This window comes from Cimex lectularius, unplaced genomic scaffold, assembly GCF_000648675.2.
Source record: "Cimex lectularius strain Harlan isolate CLEC.00 unplaced genomic scaffold, Clec_2.1 scaffold3, whole genome shotgun sequence".
Lineage (NCBI taxonomy): Eukaryota > Metazoa > Arthropoda > Insecta > Hemiptera > Cimicidae > Cimex > Cimex lectularius.
The window spans coordinates 1,654,552-1,675,574 of record NW_019392688.1 but is presented as its reverse complement, the minus strand read 5'-3'; the positions used below and the strand labels follow the sequence as shown (position 1 = coordinate 1,675,574).

Here is a 21,023-nt window from a genome sequence, read left to right as displayed (position 1 = left end):
CGTGATATGTCATGTCATGATTTGGTCATCGTCAATGGTGCAGTTTCATCTTCTTGCCCTAGCGAACCTACTTCATAACAGTACTAACTTTTTCAAGAGCCAGTACAGCGAAAAGGGTTAAATTCCGAAAAAATTTTATTACAAACATACATTTTCATTTAATTAAACACATGTTGGTGTTTAATGAAACTCAAGCTCTACATATGTATATATGGGACAATATAATAAAATTATAGCCTGAATGAACCGTAATATACTAAGTAGAAACGCTAACTTGTTATAGCAAAGGTTTAAGACTAAGAAAAATATTTATAACAACAAATAAATTAGGCGATAATAAATCTTCGTGGATATAAAACAAGAAACGTTCTATACTTAAGAGCCTATAAAGCAATGTCGAAGCCAGTTGTTTTGAAGTTAGGCAATTTGTTGTCAAAGTTATGGCGTTTTTGTTACTGATAAGTCCGAACAGTGCACGGTGAAGAAAAAGCGGAGAAGAGAAATACATTTTTTACAAAAATAAAGTGCTAGCACGCTGAAAACAAGTGTGAGAAATAAACTACAATTAAAACTCGACTCACATTTGTGTAGGGTTGGTTGGGCAGAAGTGGGCGTGGAGGTCGATGAGAAGTCGGATGAGGGGGCCTATAATAAGCTGTGGCAGAATGCTGCATCACAAGCATTCAGTATAAAGATCTGAAACAAAAATAAAAGCACAATCAATATACAAACGGTACGATTGGAAGAATAGACTACTTCTGAAGGAAGAGAATGAAAAATCCTGGAGGAGAGAACTTTTCAGTACCAATCAACCAAAACCCAACTTAGCTAAGTAAGTATGTATTTATTTTTTAATTTCTGATCATTTTGTGGCATATCCTCATTGTGTTCTGTTAGACGCGTTTCGGCATTTTACCCATCTCCACAGGTCTGTTTGTTTTGGTGCCTTGCACTGCTTATATCCCTAACCTGGCGAGAAGCCAAATCGGTTCTAACTTATCAAATCCATTATCTTCAGTGTTTTCAAAACAATTCACATGCTGTTATATGCACATCACATTAATGATAAATCTCTTACATTAGGGACACATCACTGAAGGTGGCAAGAAGATAAAACGCGTCTGATACACCAAAACATCGATTTTATGCAGACCAAATTGATTGGAAACGGCCAACTACCCTTTTTTAACTATTTTAATTTTTGTTTTAAATCAAGGACTAATTTAAATAAATAAAAATGTATAAACCAAACAATTTTATTCTATGAGTAATTAATGGGTTATCTCAACTCGTCGAACGCATGGATTACAGCCATTTAGTTAGGTTTAGTTGGCATTTGTTTAGTTGCACATTTCGTTTGTGTTTGTTTGATTGCAATCTTGAGAAGAGTTGCTTGACAGTTTTAGCATCATTTTTATGTATTGTATATATATACATTTCGGGGAGTTTAAGTTAATTGACTCCTCCAGAGAACATTGGCGATCAAGCACGATGGAAGAACCTTCCAACGGTTTGTTTGCAGTTTGTTGAACCATATGTTAGCATTCGTTTTGTAAAATTGTGGGGTTTTTTGTATTAACAATAGCTTAGCCTGGCTAGCTGTTAAATTATGAGATTTCTCCGTAAGGTCTAGGGGTGATGAACGTTTAATTTGGTAGTTACCTATCATTTTACCTCGCGGAGAAATCTACAATGTAAAATTAGGAAAAGTTCCAATTAAGGGATGGGTTACGTTAGGCAGAGTTAGAGTTAGAGGTAGGGTTAGGGTCAGGGTCCGAGTCAGGTTAAGCAGATTTACGATTAGGATTACTATTAGGGTTAGGGTCAGGATCGGGGTTGGGATTAGAATTAGAGTTAGGGTTCGGATTAGGGTTAGGTTAGGCGATTTAACGGACAGATTAGGTTAGGTCAGAGAGGGTTAGGGCCAGGTTAGGTTAAGTTAGATTAGACGGATAATTAGTGTTAGGCAAGGTTTTAGCAAAGTCCTAAATTACCGGTTACCAACACGCTGCTGTTTTCTGCCATTAAAGATTTCTGCGACCTTTAGCGTCATCGGCTATGGTTAGGGACGGATTAGGTTACATGATTTTTTTTTAAATTAAGTCGAAGTAGACTAATTATCGTTTATTGCATCTGAACTCTCAGTCGTAATTAACATAATAGTATATTTTGTGACAATACTGGGAGGGGGGTATTGTGTGTGCAAAACAACGATGCAAAGTTTGTAGTAAACTAGTTCGAGATTGTGACTGAATTGTTGTAAAATACCGCAAGACGCAAGTATTGATTTATATAACACGATTTAGTAGAATCTACGTCAAAGATAATTTTAATAATCAATATTGTTACAGCATAGAACAATGTGAAAGAAAGAACAGAGGTGCACTTCTGAAGAAAAAATCAGAACGTTATTAATGAGCCTAAAAAGTTTACAAAAGTTATCAAACATAAAATAAAAACTGAGGAAGGAACGTACTTGGTGCACGGTTTCAAAAAGTACAACACGTATATTCAAAAGGTATAATAAGACGAGGAGACTTTCAATCAAAACATAATTTTTCAATGGTGTTTTTCATATTGACAAGAAATAATGTTTAAAATTAACAAGCATTTTTGTAATTGTACAATTAGCCGTGGCTTCGGCCAGTTTCCTGCTTATCATCATGCTGATAACTGACAACGCCGCAATGCAGTTGATAAGCCAGATCGTGAAAACGCTTTTTGTTTTGGAATCAACCGGCATAATTAATTAACATGCTCAAAGGAGCTTCCAAGATAGAAAGAACAATGATAGACAGTCCCGTGGAGTTTGGCAATATATGATTCAAAATAAAATATTTATTAGTTTTTATTATATTAAATTTAGGTGTTGAAAAGGAAGTCGGCTAGCTGTTTTCACAATCAAACTTAGTTTATCCCATATTGCTCTATTCAGGTTGTTCAAAAATCTATTCAAACATCACCTATAATTACAATACTTCCAAATTTTGGAAATGACATTGCGCAAGCGTCACTAGGGCCGGTATGAAACAAATAGGCTAATCGATGCGGATTACAGATTTGACAGCCTGAATAAATCAGTTGGACCTTTTCATCATCTCAAATGCGAACTTAAAACGCCACTCGGGATTTTCCATTTATCGCGATGGGGGCAAATTGGATTTCCTATTCTGACGTTGGGAGAAAAGCAATAAGGAAAAACTTAATTTCCGGATTTAATTGTTTGCGACAATACGTAAACCCCCACTAATCGGAGAAAACAAACGGTTCAGAAAGACCTATTTCGGGCAAAATTCAATCCACCCCAGAGTGAAAACTTTATTGAATAGGGCGAATACAAAGTTGTTTATAATAGAAAATATGCTAACATAAAGGAAATCAATATTAATGATCAATGTGTATAAACGCTAAAGTTTAAATAAATCTGTCGTCTAGAAATGGCATTAATGCAATACAGAATTTTTACTATGCTGAAATTCAAAACAATCCAAACAGTTTTCAAAGAATGGTCAGGGTATATAGCTTCAGTGAGGACTGTGGATGTTCATGCAAATGGTGCTAATCGTGTAAAAAGTGTAGAATTAGAGGCATTTTTGTGGTCTATGTGTGTTATGTTGGGGTTTGTTAACCGGTGTGGCAGTTTGCTATTTCGTTCTCTTTAAGTTAACACTTAGCTTTACTCATCACTTGTTTGTTCGTTGTTTATAACAGATAATGGAATATTAGATATATACAGAATACATCATAGAATAAAGTGTTCACAGAATAATCGGGAAGGAAGAAAGACGTTATATTGCAAAAATAAGTATCAAAAAAGGACGACAAAGAAGGATAAAATTAAAATCAAGCGATTTCCATTAAGACACCTACATGCTAGCAACTGCCAAACAATACAACCCTAGAACCGTTAGAACAGCTTATTTTCCAATCCTTCAGAAATTATGTCATCCGTATGACCTACAAGCTCAAAAAACCAACGGATCATCCGTATTTCCTACTGCCAGAACAACTACACTATCCCTGAAAACCAACACTAGAAGCATCCAACTACAAACCACAACACCCCTCAATGCCATCCCTAACCACCAGCTTCGATACATCATCCACATCGCGCTGTGGGGACCACTCTTCAAGCAGTACTGTCCGAGTATGTGCCGTGGCAACTCCCAAAAATTTGGTACCTGAGCCTGTTGGGAACATGTAAGAAAATACTTCCTTCCTATCATTTCGAAATCCTCCTTATCCGATCGTCACTTTTATGTAGGTTGCTTTATATCTTGCAATTATCCTGATACTACTCTACACTGCTGACTCCATGACATCTAACCTTTTACCAATGACACTACCCTCTAGGTTTCCAAAACTCACTCCAACCTGCTCTACAATCAACTTACCTTCTTGCTTTGAAGATCAAGATTAGTGAATCAAATCGTACCATATAGTGTTCAGCTTAAACAGAAAATACTAACTTTTCCCACAACAAAGCACGCCCGCTACTTATAATTGTACCAAGACAGACTATTTTACGTTAATCCTGGAATCCCTCCAAAAGATGGAACGTAGCCGTTCTAAAGCAAGGTTACAGGATTTTTAGAAAGATACTGTACAACACTGTTAGTACCTGTACGAACTTACGGACGTAAAGTTTATTCCCAATATCGTTACGAAATCTTAAATTCCATGCCAAATTATCACCTCATTCTAACATTATATATTAATAAGGATCTACACCCTCTTTCCGTTCCTGTGAAACCTCTTAGGCGATTCAGGCTACAATGCCTCCGCGTACGGATGGTAAGCTACAGTTCAGTCTTCACTTTGGCAAATCGATAGCGATTTTAATAGCACAATAACGTTTTCAAAATAAAGCAACGGTTGGATACCCTAACTGGAAAGAGGGTTAAACAAAGTGGGCGGAATTCCATATCTTACATAAATGCATATTTCATAACTAGAACCTCGACACTAGCATGATCTGAGATGTTTCGATGTTTTTAGGTCTTTCACATGCATCCCGTACAATCACAATAACACATTTAACACCAACGGTTGCGCGGGGGGGGGGTCAACACGTGCGGAATTCCATGTCTTACATAAAAACCAGGAACCTGTCCACTTGGGAGTAAATCGCGCGAGAACTCTCGATAGCAACTCTCAGACGTATGTCCATTTGAGAGTTCAATTTTGCCGACCCTGCTCTCGAGAGTTTCGATCGATACTCTCCTTCAATTTTCAACTCTGAAGACTCTACAGCCCATTCAGTCGGGATGACGTCGGCACAGAAAATCATAGCTGTATTAATAATTGTACACATTATAGAAAAAAGGAAGAAAATTAATCAAAAGAAGTGTTTGGGTTAAGCAACAAGGCACTTCGGTGCCAGCCTTAAACCCACTCGAGAATTACAGCTGAAGATGCGCATCTGCTCAGAAATTATGAGAACATTACATTTACGTAGGTATTTTATGTATATAATGTTATATCATTATATAATTATAAAATTTACTTATAATTAATTTATAAATTAAAATTAAATAAATTTGTAAGTTACGAACACTCTGGATCAAGGTATAGTCTTGAAGAAGAAAGAAAATTTAGATGCTACTGCCAAGCTTTCTTTCTATTTTAAGGTCATCATCAGGACCTATATTAATTTGACATTATGAAAAACATGTTCGTATAATTGATGTAACAATCAATATAACTATATAGAACTTACAAAACAACCTTTAAATATATCTACAGATTGATGTTTTTACTGGCGATTTCATATTTCTTGAAGACCTATTCAGTCCCAACAATGCCAAGGAATTTAATAGTTTTACAACCTTACCCTGGAGTCCTCCTCTCGTTATCAAAGACCTCTTTTTAAAATTAATAAGACCTTCATAAGTTGAACTAAAAAGCTCATAGAACCTGTTTGAATGTTACACTATTACTATTGTCCATTTTACTATGTAGAACCTCTTTTTTTCTTCTGCTCATTAATTGAGACTCTTTGTTAATTATTTCAACATTCGAAAAGTCAAACTTATGCCTACTTGATATTGAACGTTTTGACAGTCCGGTACCATTTCTGGATATATTGCCACAATCAGACCATTAATTGACCATAAATTCTATTTTTTAGAGTTGTATTAGCAAAATTGATTGTTAAAACAATTGTACAAATGTGTTTTTCATAATGTGAAATTAATATAGGCCCTGATGATGACCTTAAAAAAGGTCGAAAGCTTAGCAGTAGCAACTGAATTTGCTTTCTTCTTTAAGACCACACCTTTTATATAAATTATTAATTACTTTGTTTTAATAATTATTTGCTATTAATTTATTCATATATTAAAATTAATAATTAAATAAATTAATAAAATAGAATTCCTAATTAATTATAATTGTTATTAACCATAATATAATTTGTGTCTTTTAACTTTTCTGTTTTTTTGTTTGTTTTTTTCCCCCCCAATCTGTCTTTATGACTCAATGTTACATCCTATAAAGGTAATAAAGGTATATTCACTTCGTATAACTAAATTAGATTTTCTATTTCGTTTTTCCCCTCGCGAATACTCAGGAGTATATCAGTTCGCATTCTGAGGGCTGCTTGCAGAGAATGGAGGAACAGTGCATCAACTAGAACAGCTATGGAGAGGCTCTCGAAAGTAAAATACTCTCAAGTGGACAGGCACCGAGTTTAAAGCCGGGAACTCACTTACCCGATGCAAAGCTATGCGACGCTACCCGACGCCTTGCCACGTTTTGGTAGGAGGGTGTGCACATCTATCCGACGTCAAGCGCACGCACGTACAATCACACAGCGTGTATCACAAATCAGTAGCAACTCTTCCTGTGTTCTTAATGCATTATTTTGAGCAAAACCATGTTAGTTAAATTTTATGAGCACAACCATGTAATAAATTGTTGGTTAAATATAATTGTTTTAAATATATTCCGGTGTTTTGATAAATTTTCTGCCTAACCATCATAATTAAATAATTTTTATAAAAACTCATAAATTTTTGATCTCGTTTAATTTGGTTTATATTAAAATAAGAATGTTGAAATTAATATAACAACAAAATTACATTTACATAGTTTGGAATAAACTACAAAAAATATGAGTGTCCTGTTCTGACGCTACTCGACAAAAATGGTGTAATTGAATGAGCAAAACGATGAAATAAATTGTTAGTTAAATTTTATGAGCAAAACCGTGTAATAAATTGTTAGTTAAATTCATTACATCAAAAAATGGTATTCCGGTGTTTTGATCAATTTCCTACCAAACCATTAAAATTATTTTATTTTTTAAAATAAAATTTTTTGATCTCGGTTAATTTGGTTTATATTAAAATAAGTTTGTTGTAATTAATATAACTACAATAATACATGTAGTTTGAATAAAAATATGAATATCCGGTTCTTTTGTCTTCAACTGTACTCGATGCTACCCGACAAAAATCTGGACAGTGGGGATCGCAGACCGTAGAGTAGGGCAGATGTGCACGGGGGTTCATTCTATCTTATGGAAAATTGGACTTTGGATTTGCGTCGGGTAGCGTTGCATCGGGTAAGTGTGTTTCCGACATGTTAGGCCCTCCATACTGCCACGCAACCTCGGCTCGATCTAAAGTACCCAACAATCCGATAGGATGCTGAGACCTGAATAAGATCCATGACATTATTAGAGCAGTTTGTATACTTGACAACTACGTTAGAAAAAAGATGGCTCACAATAAACTCCACCAATGTTGGAAACGAAATCCCCATATCACTGGTTCTACCAACCCGAGTGGTTTTACGTAAATACAACTGAAATAACAGGTTGTAATTGTACAATTCAGGATGCTTTTCTACCCCTGTATAAATTTTACGTTCGACGACTCCATGGGATACTAACCCGAAACACGCAACTCCCTCGATTTTTGCAGTGCACTGCAGGTCGCACGAGTCGAATCCAAGTCGAGAACAGATCGAAACGGTGTCGACACGTGAGTGGTTGCCTACCTACTTGCCCAAGGAGAAGACTTGTGACAAACTTGCATCGCAGTTGCATCGAGCGCCGTCGACCCATAGAGGGCCTAAGTCACTTATGATGGAGTTATCACAATGAGGAATCAAAAGGATCAGAAAAGAAAAAGTTGGATGTTTTCGTGTTATTCACGCAAACAGTTCTATTATGTTAATTGTGAAAAAGTCTCATTTTGTATACCAAGTATATTTCAGAACGAATAACATACTAGTAATATTCGTGTGTACTTTAGTAATTAATCCATTTATGTTTAGTGGTCTAATTTACCATATTAATTGTTTAAATTAATTATTCTTTTTATGTAAGGTCTTGAGATGAAAAAGTTAATGTCACGAGCGAGATTCGAACCCACGACCTTCGGCTCAATACGCCACTGCTCTAACCACTTGAGCTATCGTGACCTCTTTTTTTAAGTTAAGGTTAGTATATCCGTACTTTCGATAGTTCAATAGTATATTTAACACAATACTTGATAACTTATTTAATCTAGAGATGTGATATACTGTCGGGTATCTTCAGTTGTCAACACGATTTTCAATAATTTCACTGACGTTTAAGGATTAGTATAAAAGTACTTAAGATTACTCAGCTTCGAGTTTTTATTGGATACACGAATGGGGGAATTTTTCGGCAATTCATCTCTGATGATCCAGTGTCCGAGGGTCGTCCTCGGTCCAAGGAGAAATTCACTTCTCATCACAACTCGCAAAAAAGTTTTTGTTCTGTCCAAAAAAAGGTGCACAGAGCACACTCCTAACGGGGTTTTCTTTCTCTCGTTCGATTCATATGCGACCCATTTTTTGTTTTTGTCGATCCGGCTTGTGCAGGCGATTGGTCGACAAGGCCGGTTTTCTCACAGAACATTTTCCACTGAATCACCCCGAAACAAGTCAGTCAATATACAATCGATTATTCAATAAATCGTTTATGCAAATGAAAACTGCATTTCGACCAAACCATGATGTATAACAGTCTGGGTTTGCATATTTTATAGAATTTGACGTGCACTAACAGCAGAGAGCCCCTATTAGGTTTTTTTCGAATTAAATAATTGTGTTGTAAATTTCGTATGGCAGGAGTGTGTTTGTTTCGAGTTCCTTACGTGAGAAAAATATAATTACTGAAGTTAAATAGATATTTGTAAGGCATGGATCTTCTTTACTCGTTTTTCTCTTGAATTTTTATATTGTCAAGTGTAACAAAATATAAAGCAAATTTGTCAGAAGAGTTTCATGGGGTGAATGGCTTGAAAGATGGTATCGTAGTGGTACCATCATAGACACAGTTACTGGGTCTGCTTTTCTTGATACTACACCCTGGGATACAGTCACTAGGTGGATAACCGGCAGCTTCAGTCGTCTGGGTTCACAAAAAGGGAAGATGGGGTAGATCCTGTATTAATGTACACTGTTAGGGAGAGGTGATAGTTTAGCAAAGAATTTCAGGTATCTGGATGGTTTTACATAGTTTGGCAAGTCTAGGATAAGTATGGACGTTTTGATTCCGCACATAGTATGCGGCATTTGTTAGGAAGGCATTAGATTGAAAGCACTGGATGCTTCAGAGTTCTGGGTTCTTCAATGTCCCTTAAACTTAGGTCCGTAAGTCCATACGGTAATAGTTGTGCGGTATAGTATAATTCTAACCGTAAAGTTAGTTCAGAACGACTGTATGAATGTTTTAATCGAGTGTGTGGGCTCTAGTGTAATCGTTTTGGTACAAAGTGAAGCTATTTAGTAGGGTGTGGTGTTCATTAAGCTTGATGCTCCAAGCGCGAAGTTCAGGGCCAAACAGGTGTTTTCGGAGTAGCCGGGTGGATATGAGAGGATCAGTTTTGGGAGATTAGTATCATCGGGGAATAAAAAGGTTATGGTATCACGGGAAAAGGGGAAGGTCAGTATAAACTAGGACCACGATTTCTTAAAGGAAGACCTCGTGAGTATAACAAATGGAAAATATTGATCAACATTTATCTATAAGAAAGTGACGATCGGATAAATAGGGTTTGATAATGGGGTGAAGGAAATATTTTCTTTCTTTCCACAACAGAACAAATTGTGTGGAGAATCTCCCGACAGAGACCGGGACAAAACTGCTTCAAGTGTGGTAGGGTTGGTGTACACAACGCGATGTGGCAGTGAAGGTTAGGGATATCAGGAGTGGTTTACTGTTGGATAAGGAGTTTCAAATGCACTTTTCCAGGATACGAAGCTGGCTGATGTGGCAGTAAGAATTGTGTGAACTTATAGCTCCTACAGAATTTCCTAAGGATGGGAAAATAAATCATTCAACTCTACCTTAGGCTTGGCAGCTGCTAGAATATCGGTTTAAAAGTGGCTTGATGGAAATCACTTGATTTAAAGTTTTATTGCCTAAGAAATTATGATGATTTGATAGTTGATGCGTAGTGATGAAAAGAAGCTGAACGTCTCTCGGACTTGAGGTTTAGTGATGTGACGGTTGGTGGTTGTATAAAGAGCTTCTAGAGCAATTTAGGCAGTAGAAAATGGCGGTGATCAATTGGTATATGGATGACCTAACGATTTAAGAGTTTTTTTGTTTTTTTATCTACTTTAAATTTCGTGTCAGATTATTTGTATAAAAGTAACTTGATGGAAACCGTTAATTAAATTGAATTTTATCCTGGTTTAACCACCATGCCTTTCTTTCTCAATATCCAATTCACTAGTTTCCGTGGTCCGCTTGACCAATTAATATCATTCAATTAATTAAGGTTTTTAGTTGAGATAATAAGTCAGTGTCACGAGCGGGATTCGATCCCACGACCTTCGGCTTGATACGCCGCTACTCCACCACTTGAGCTATCGTGACTTGGACCCACTCAGGCACTAAGTTCCCATCTCAATCCCACATCGGATATTATATTTCTCAATATCTTTTTAACACTTCCAATAAAAGAGCAATTTCGAATTAAAAACCATTGCCTTCTCAAAACCTCATATATAGCAGATCTTTTATTCAAATATTTAACATTCAGGTCCGAAGGTTGAAATGGAACATATTTACACGGTTCTTAACAAAGGTTTGTCTAAACAAAAGCTCCTTTGTTTGAAGAAAAAAAAATGGATTACACTCGATCTTACACAGCTGTAAATAAAATCCTGCTGTTACTCCTTGTAAGAGCACATTCATCTTAACGCATAAACGTTTAAATATATACAGAAAGGTATATGGAAAGCTTTTACTTAATATTTTTTGAACTTATGCTGTTTAAGGAGGAATTCATTCAATTCGAGCTCAAACAGCTTACCCGATCTCGCTCCTTCAGATTTACCACTTCCTGCTTAAGGATCACCTTCGGTGCAGTTAAACTAGAAAAAAGAAAATGCTATTTGTGTCGTAAACGCGAAAAATAGTAAATAGCCTTTAAGCAGTGCTATTGTAATATAAAAATGGCCTCGAAATTTGCTAATCAATTTCCAACTAGTTCTACCATTTGCAAATTATTACAAGCATTGATTTTCATTTTATTTTCAATGGATTCAATTCAGCGATAACTAAATATTTCTAACTGTAAATCATAGATATCGTTTTCTTATTACCTTTCCTGTATATTTCGTTTAGGTTAAAAATGAAAATCCACGTCTACAATAAGCTTAATTTTTTATAAGTAATGTCCAATGGTACGTTTATATGCAAAAGAATGAGGTACAATGAGGTAAATTCGATATTCTTTCAGTCTTATTACCTAATTTATTGGATTTTTTAACAATGCAAAAACTACTAAAACTTGTATAGTTTTTTAAAACTAACTTTACATTGTTTTACACCAGGAATAAAATATTGAGATAAACATTGTTACTTGTGAGGTAAAACCGTTTGGGTAATACTATAAAAGAAGTAAAATAACTTTCTATCCATCTCAAAACCGATATATTGGAGGTATAGTTATTTCCCCGGGGCGGTCGACGATTGAGATCAACCCATTCCGACTAAAAGCGAGATCTGGGCTAACAGCTTTCAATTTTTCATCTTTATTGTTAACATAAAAAATAAATAATATTTATAAATTGGCCGGTAGATTTGATAAAAGTTTAAATACTATTTGCCAACCTTTTTGTTATTTTTTTCTTCAAAAAACTCTGAATCTATTAACTAAATATATTAAATAAAAGCAAAGAACGCTAACTATATAAAGCATCGTTTATTAAAATTATTTCTGACAAAATAGTTTTAAAAAAACTTACTTATAATAACAACCAGACTAGACGATACAAAACACTTGTGTGTCTGTGTTCCACTGCATTATTTGAAACAATAGCTCTGAAACATAAAACATTTTCTAGTTAACTTGAGATTTTCTTTAAAATAAAAAAATTATTACGATATTGAAAAGCTACTGTGGTGCAGTATTGTATCAAAGAAATGTGCACGTAATATACAAGATGAAGTTAAAAGACTAACTTTTTGTTCTATTCGTGTACGTTATTTCGTCAGTTTTTTTGGAACATTTCGGCCTTCTCTGTTGGCCGTATGTCTCTAAGGTTTCATCCTCTGACTTAAAAGAAACCTTACAAGTCTGACTGAAATCGGATTTGAGGGAAAATATCGAAACGGCCTGATGACAGAATGTATCATGTGTCCCATTTTTTATCCTTTGGACCTCGTACCTTTTGCAAATTGGAAAAATAGATTGGAAAAAGAACATGGATCCCAAGAAAGGCGATACAGTACGTAAATAAATGAGAACTTAGGATGTTCACACGTCCGATATGAGCTAACCCACTTGTCACCCATTGGACCAACCCAACAATTTTCCAACATCAAGTCCATGCAATTCAACTCTGCTGTGCATAGGAGTTAATAAAGAAAAATATAAAAGGTGCACAGATTTACATATTCTCAGACAGCCAGGCAGGCATAAAGGCACTAAATGCATATGCTTTCAACTCCTAACTTGTCTGGGAGTGCCTCAATTGCCTAATGACTCTGGGAAAACAAAACAAGATTACCATAAAGTGGGTTCTTGGACATGAAGAAATAGAAGGAAATGTACAGGCTGGTCAACTTCCAAAAAAGGAGAAGCCTTCTCATCCGTGCGGCCAGAACCATAACTATGTACTCCGGAGTGTGTGTGCTTAAGTTGGAAATGGAAAAATGGCTTGAGGAAGAAAAACTCAAACACTGGACAAAAGCACGAGGTATGAGGAAAGCCGAGGAAAGGAAAGATTTTAAAAAAATCACATTGTCCATTATGGTATGCTATCATCACTTAAGCATGATCATGATCGGCATTGTCAGGGGCTTAATAAAATTTATAAATCTCTCACAAAGGAAAGCGAAGGAACTCTCTCTCTGCAGGCAAGATATGAGAAAAATTATAGGCCTCTATACTTGCCACTGCCCTCTTAACTTTCATCTAAAAAAGATGGACAAAGCAGAGTTAGAAACATGCCGTCTCTGTTAGGAGGAACTAGAGACATCGGCACATGTCCTTTGTGAATGTCAAGCATTAGCCCGTATACGGTACAGCACTTTAGTAAATAGTAAAAAAGGTGCGCAAAGAAACACCAAGAAAAGTGCTTAGTTTTACAGGAAAAATTGCACTTTCCAAAGTACGGCTATAATTTATAGAGGTTCCACAATAGATCTATTTGCAGTCGAGGAAAGGATTTTTATAATTCTAAATCAACCCCCCCCCCACGATCTAAAAAAAAAACCACATTGTCCATTACGGTATGCTATCATCACTTAAGCATCATTATGATCGGCATTGTCAGGGGCTTTATAAAAAGTGAAGCACCCTGAAAATACGTCCAGTTAGTCTAGGTTCCCGTACTCACTAGGGGCGAACATTAAAAACACTATTTTATTACAATCCATGTACGCCCAACTACAAATATTAATGAAACTGGACGAATCACTATTCTAAAACGGTAAAACTTTTATGGTTGCTCAATGCGTACCAATGAACAGTGTTTATTAGTAAAATTCTTTTAAGCAGAGGGATAAGCGCAAGGATTTAAGCTGTGATTGAACATTCCGAATATCCGAGAATAACTTGAAGGTCAGGAATTTCAATATTCGATCAGTTATTAAGAATCTCACAGAAAAACGTCAATTGAGGAATCTAAATTGAGCATCATTAGGTTAAAATAAAATTCTATAAAAAGTTTTATAAGAACAGCTAATAAGTATGGTCGGAAACAAAAGAACCATGGCACATTAGTCCAAACTATTCGAAATAAATAATTGTCATGTTAACATAAATCGAAAACGTTCTGTACGCAAGTAAAGAAGAGAAAAGACGCAAACTAAAGTGGTTTTAAAATGTTTACAACTATAAAACATGCACTTAAACCCACGGAAGATTAGAACAAGTTAAGATTCAATTTGCATTCGCGTTGAAGGTTCTTGTTCACGCCAGAGCCATTGACTGCGGACATGCAACATCTGTGTCATTCAAGACTCCAACAACCGTTCCCATTCAGAACGAGAGTTTCTGAGATCAGAGGCAGTCGTGTTTTACAAAAAAAATGGACTTATTCCGAACGGTAATAATAAATCGTCCAATTTGCCTTAGATTTCTGTTGAAAATTCGAACAGATAATAACACAAATAGTTCAAATTCCAATAGACTCAGAAAGAAGGGAAAACTCAAGGACAGCTTGGGTTGTTATATAATAAAATTTTTCCCCGGAAGAAAAACGTTTTATCTTTGCTTTTAAAAACTCATCGAGATAAGCTAAAACGTGAAGGAAACTGTTCACAAAATCATACATTTCCCTTCAAGAGACTAAGGCTGAGGAAAACTGACTACCATAGACCAAAAATAAATCTTACGCAAAAGCTAGCCAGATATTCTTCGCTGGATCTTCAAGAAGTAAATGAGAATACTTCTTGTCTTCTGATCTTCAGGTCGTTGTTTTGATAGTTCTTCTGAAATCAATTGGTAACCTCATTTAAGCCCGGATTATAAGGTACAAAATGTCAACAGCTTCAAAACACATACACTTCCAGACTTTGGTGTATAAGACTCCGAATTATTCTGTAGATATCTTCCAAAGATTGTTGATGCTAATCATTTTGGATGAAAACCGTGCTGCCCAAAGCCAATTGAGGGAATTCCGGGAAGACAGAACATATTACTTCCCTTCCATCAGATCCTACTTTAGACATACACGTATGAAAAAATACTAATAATTTAAAACATTTGTTTGTTTAGGTAATTGTTAACTTGAGTTTGAGAAGAAGTGGTTATGATGGCATCTCCCTACATTGTTCCGAAGATCACTATCTCAAATCCCAAAGACTGTAAGTCTTGTTCCAATTCAACGACAAACTTGCCCAGTTCACCTTTAAAACACAGGGTTGGGACGTGTGGATTCTCTTGCACAGAGTGGTGTTCAGTGACCAGTTGAAATCTGGTTTCAAAGACCAAGCCGGTAATGTCGGATATTCTGACAGGCCCTACTTAGACGTCCTTAGGCTACAAAATTCAAACAGAATGGCAAGAAAACTCGACTTGTCAACAGCTTGGAAAAAATAGAGTTCGATTACGAAGGGAGTGCTGATTCTGAGTAAGGCACTGCTGGCAGGAAGACATGCAAGCAAGAGATGGAGAAGATTGGAAATGGAGACGTTTATTGGTCCTACCCAAGGTGTGGAAATAATATTTCAACAAAACAATGGACAAAGAAGACATGAGCCTTCGAAAGTGAAGTTGATCCGTCAACACTACACTAAAACAGCAGTCGGTTCTTTTGCCAATTTCAGTTGTTGCCTATCGCCATCCAGGCAGACCAAGATGATCGGGTACTATGAAGGTACGTAAATTGTGATACAAGTTCATCGGTGGTATAAGGTACAAATAATCACACCAACCACTGAAGATGGCAAAGAGATGCACGACTAGATCTGAAAAGTCGGAATTACAGGCTCATCGCCCCGCACACCCCAAGAAGAAGAAAACTTAATACATATTAAAAAAGTTGTGGTTGTTGATGTTCAAACAAGCTCCAGAAAACTTGCCGGTATTTGAAGTATCCCACAGAGAGAGAGTAAACCTACTGGGATTGGAAAGGCTCCCAAGGGTTGTAAGACCAGACCTCGTGAAATACACCCTTAGAAGGCCGACCCATCGGATTTTAGGGCATAAATCTCTTGAAAAACCCTTTCGATTTTCGTTTCATTCAACGAATGGTTACCTGGGATTGTTCAACAGCCCCACAACGTACAGTAATGAGTTTATGCCTGGCCAATCAGCTTTCCTTGATCAAAAGGTCATGTGCGATCGGTGAGACTGCGAAGGAGCAATTCACTTTGAGTCGGTCCCTGACACAGTTCTGACTATTCGGCTCATCTTCCCTCTGATGATGTTAGTCTAAAAAGTACAAGCTTTGGTAAACAAACAAAAAAACGTTGTTTTTCGCCTTATTGATCGAGTGGAAACGAAGTTTACAGTACCCAAGTTACTAAGTCCACTAGTCATAGGTCTGTCAAAAGAATGTCCTCTGGTGAATAATGCTATACGACTCAAGGTACCTATATATCTCACGGTATAATTCCAACTATTATTATTTCAATCAACCTTCTTTTAAATAATAAAAGGCCCAACAATTCAGGCTAAGTAAGAAGCTAAGGAAAAATGGTTTCCAGGCAGCGTTTCCAAAAAGGCAATCCCAAGGGTCCAATTTTAATATTTGAAAAATAAAATCTAAAAAAACAAAAGGATTCATTTCAAAAGTAGTCACAGTTTTAAGAAATGTCGCTATAGACTTTACCAAAAGGAACAAATCGACAAATATTTTCCCTTTTCTGACAAACATATATCAGGGAACGGAATTCGTTCCCCATAAGAAAACACACGCCCTTGTAAGGGAAGGAAGTTGACTTAGTTACCAATGGAGGGCTTGATTGAATTTTAAAAGGCAAGCAACCCTGCCAATTCACAGCAGAATCAGATGATACCTGGGGGTCCACTACAAAATATATTAGGCATTACTCTCATCCTTTTGAAAGAGGACAAGCATTTTAGTGAGTGCGATATGATTTTTACATGTAACATCAACACATAAGCGTACTGTGCCAAAGTTAGCAAAACTAGAAGTTCATAAGTAAAACACCGCTCAATATGATGGCTTCCCCTAAAAGGAATTTGTATATCGACTTAAGCAGATAGGAAAGAGGGCCCTTCTTCCTAGTAACCTTCTATCTTTTATTACACTTCCTAGTAACCTTCTATCTTTTATTACAATCTACTGGCGTAATTAGAATAGAAACTGTTGAACCAAAGCAACCAAAATCAGGGTTTATATAGTAACACAACATTCCCCCCATAACAGATTCGCAAAATGTTCGTTTAATCAAATAGCGGCTCTAGTCCGCTCTTATATTCGCTAAGAGTGTAGTGCTTGCTTCTAGGCACATAGCAGCAAAAGGGCTCAACCATTTTACTCTGTCAACCACAACCATGGGTACGGTAGCAATACCGCAACCACAAGAATGATGATGGCTTCCCCTAAACGAATATTTACCAACTTCGTACATTGTCATAAGCAGACTGGAAATGGGTCACGATAACATTTCTTATGAGTACTCCAGACGCCTCGCTTGCCACCTTCCCATCAAACTTCTCTCTTTTATCACAACCCGCGGTTGAGACAAAGTGTACTTCGCGTCTTAACTACTGTACCAAAGCAACCAAAATCAAGGTTCATCAAGCAAACCAACAATCGATCTCTTAACAGATTCGCAGAATGTCGGCATAGGCAGAGGAGAAAATGCTCCCGACTGCGTTATCTTAAATCAGACGCATGGGGCATGTTCCAGGCACATAGCACCAACTGCTCAATCTTTAACTTGCAAATCAGGGTTCAGCAGCAATACTGCATTTTTTACGAGGGTTCGGAACAGCAGAGGTCCTATCAAACGGCAGGGTGCCGGTGTTTTTGAAAAAAGCCTATTTGTAACTATGTCGGGTTCGAATGCAGGGCCGTTGGATTCGAACTCGGGACCTTTACCTTACAGTGATGAGCACCGTGCCAACGCCTAAACCGTTGCGGCCACCAGTAGGAACTGCTCAATCTTTACCCTGCAAACGACAACCTGGGGTTCGGCAGCAATACAGCAACCACCCTGGATGATATAGCAGAATATCGGCTTAAGCGGAAGAGAAAATGCTCCAGCCCACTTTTCTGTTGATTTAGCGCTTAGAGCGTGTTTCCAGGAACATATTAGCAACTCTCAATTTGTACTCTATAACTACAACTCGAGGTTCAGGAGCAATATGCAACCACCCTGAATGTCTGCTGTCTGAATATCGGCTTAAGCAGTGGAGAACAGCTTCAGCCCACCTCTTACGTTAGCTTAATGCATGTTTCCAAGCACATAGCAGCAACTGCTCAATATTTCCCCTACAAACTACAACCCGTGCAGCAATACTGCAACAACCCTGTATGATGTCAGAATATCGAGTTAAGCAGAAAACAGCCTCAGCTCACCTATTACGTTAGGTTAGACGCATAGGGCATGTTTCCTGGGGTTCCAGTAGCAATACTGTCACTACCCTGAGTTATATGACAATATCGACTTAAGCAGAAGAGAAAATGCTTCAGACCATGTTTTCTGTTAACTTAACTCATAGAGTGTGTTTCCAGCCACATATTAGCAACTAGTCAATCTTTACTCTGTAAACCACGACTCGTGGTTCAGCAGCAATACTGCAATCACCCTGAATGATATGTCTGAATATCGACTTAAGCAGAGAGAACAGACTCAGCCCACCTCTTACGTTAGCTCAGGGCATGTTTCCAAGCACATAGCAGCAACTGCTCAATATTTACCCTATAAACCACAACCCGGAAGTCAGCAGCAATACTGCAACCACCCTGAATGATATGTCAGAATATCGATTTAAGCAGAAGAGAAAATGCTCCAGACCACGTTTTCTGTTAACTTAACTCATAGGGCGTGTTTCCAGGCACATATTAGAAACTAATCAATCTTTACTCTGTAAACCACAACTCGTGGTTCAGCAGCAATACTGCAACCACCCTAAATGTCAGAATATCGAGTTAAGCAGAAAACAGCCTCAGCTCACCTATTACGTTAGCTTAGACGAATAGGGCATGTTTTCTGGGGTTCAGTAGCAATACTGATACTACCCTGAGTTATATGTCAGAATATCGACTTAAGCAGAAAAGAAAAGGCTCCAGGCCTCATCTTCTGTGTGGTACTGCAGCCCGTCAACGTTCGTCGACGCCTTCTTCCCCACAGACTTCTCTCTTTTATCAAAACCCAGTTTGGGTCGCAGACAGGTCAAAGTGTAATTCTCGTCAAAGTCGTCAGCTGATCCCCAGACGGGAAATGCGTCGGGGCGTTTCGCAGACGGGAGAGGCGTTGGCTTTTCGCTTTCGTAGTAGGGGGCGAGGGAGTGGGATGCCCGTCTGAAAATCAATACCCGCTACCCAGTCGAGTCGGAACACGACACCCTCCCAACCCCGCAGATAAAAACCAAGAAACGATTTTATATTTTTAACCCTGAGACCGGGGGCGGCGGCCGACGGCGTGTAAACAAAAGAGAAGCCTCGTTTATTTTTAAACCAGTAATTGGGCGAAATTAAAATATATATATAAAAAAAAACGGTGGCCGGGTTGACAACAGTCTCTGACTGCAGACATTACCTTTTCCTACCTATTTAAACGTGACTTTTCTCAATTTATAATCGGTTTTTTTTTTTTTTCTCGACAGAACATTTTTCTAATTTGACAATATCAAAATTACCTCAATCCCATACAAATTTATAAATCTTACTTTTTTATTAATGTCCCGAGTCACATTTCACTGGCTCTGCAGAAAAGTTGAAAATAAAAATAAACAATTGGCACATTCGTAAACGTCAATTTTTTGATTTGAGGTTAGGTTTGGGCGAACCCGGCTCCGGCCTCTGGCCAGACCGGCGTTTCTATTTTAAAAAAAATATTCAACCGGATTAAAGCGTATAAAACGATTTTTGAACAAATACCCTGCATTTAAACATAAAGTATAGTTCATAAGAAAGAAAAAGCTATTAAAAAATGACATGAAAGGTAAATAGTATAAGAATAAGAATTAAAGTACTGACCTTAGAAACTTGTTTTTCCTTTCGTCTCTAGCGTGGTATCTTTGATGTAATAGAGAAATTTCCAACGAGTCGGTGAATTTTAGACTTAGTAATGGCGAAATGAACAAGTAGGAGGAACTACCAGTGTAACTTCTTAAAAGCTTATAGTATATATTGTAGAAGTGAGCAGATTTGTCGGATATCACTTTGTTTCTTTTTCCCTCGGTGTCCGACCAGTCCAGTGTTATTCCCCGGGTCCGTTATAGAAATAAAGGCACTGTTTATCAGTCTGGGGCCTCTGGGTAGAGACAGAAAGAAATTGGAACAAGAGAGCGAGAGATAAAGCTCCTTCCCCTGGAAAAGCTGCGGAACACTCGGGAATCGGCCAAGGGCAGAGGGACGGCTCGGATGCTACCAACAGAAGCGCCCCTACGAAAAAATCCCCTCAGACCATCAACGGGCCCTTCCACGGGTTGAGAAAGGGCGGCGGCTGCTATCCCGTCAAATGGTCGAATTTACTATCGACCCTTCAATCTTGGCTCATAGGGTCTGAAATCCCTACTTCAATCATCATAGGCTATGTGAAATGTGCATGTTTCATTCCCAAAATTGTTTTTTTTTTTACTAAATCTTTTTATACATAAACATCATTGTTGCCAATAGCTGCCCACATAATCAGCCAGCACTACATTATAATTTTTTTTTTAAGCATCAGGTGATGTCAAAAGAAGTGGTTGAGCTCCTTCAATCTGATGATGAGCTTTAAGCTTGAAATCTGAATACTTGTTAACAACAAATTTGTGAGTAATAATAATAACCATATATTTTACGTAATTAATCCAATTTACATAAGTATTAAACAATACGTAAAGTAAGAAAATAGCATAAAAGAATGTTTCATATATACCACATATGCATTTATCATTTTT

The 21,023-nt window shown here is 37.3% G+C and overlaps 1 protein-coding gene across 7 annotated transcripts in view; it reads right to left on the bottom strand.

Moving 5' to 3' along the window:
• The window catches only part of LOC106662146 (protein alan shepard), a 189,673-nt gene extending 169,183 nt beyond the window's left edge, over positions 1-20,490 (bottom strand). For 6 of the 7 annotated variants that reach the window (XM_014385969.1, XM_014385972.1, XM_014385977.1 and 3 more), the window contains exons 1-3: positions 20,116-20,490; positions 12,238-12,313; positions 582-696 (exon numbers count right to left, since the gene is read on the bottom strand). In XM_014385969.1, coding sequence (XP_014241455.1) covers positions 582-683 — 102 coding nt within the window. In that variant the 5' untranslated portion in view covers positions 684-696; positions 12,238-12,313; positions 20,116-20,490. The remainder of the gene's footprint in view (positions 1-581; positions 697-12,237; positions 12,314-20,115) is intronic. The other variant, XM_014385971.2, reaches the window with a different exon arrangement.
• Between the last annotated feature and the right edge of the window lie 533 nt (positions 20,491-21,023).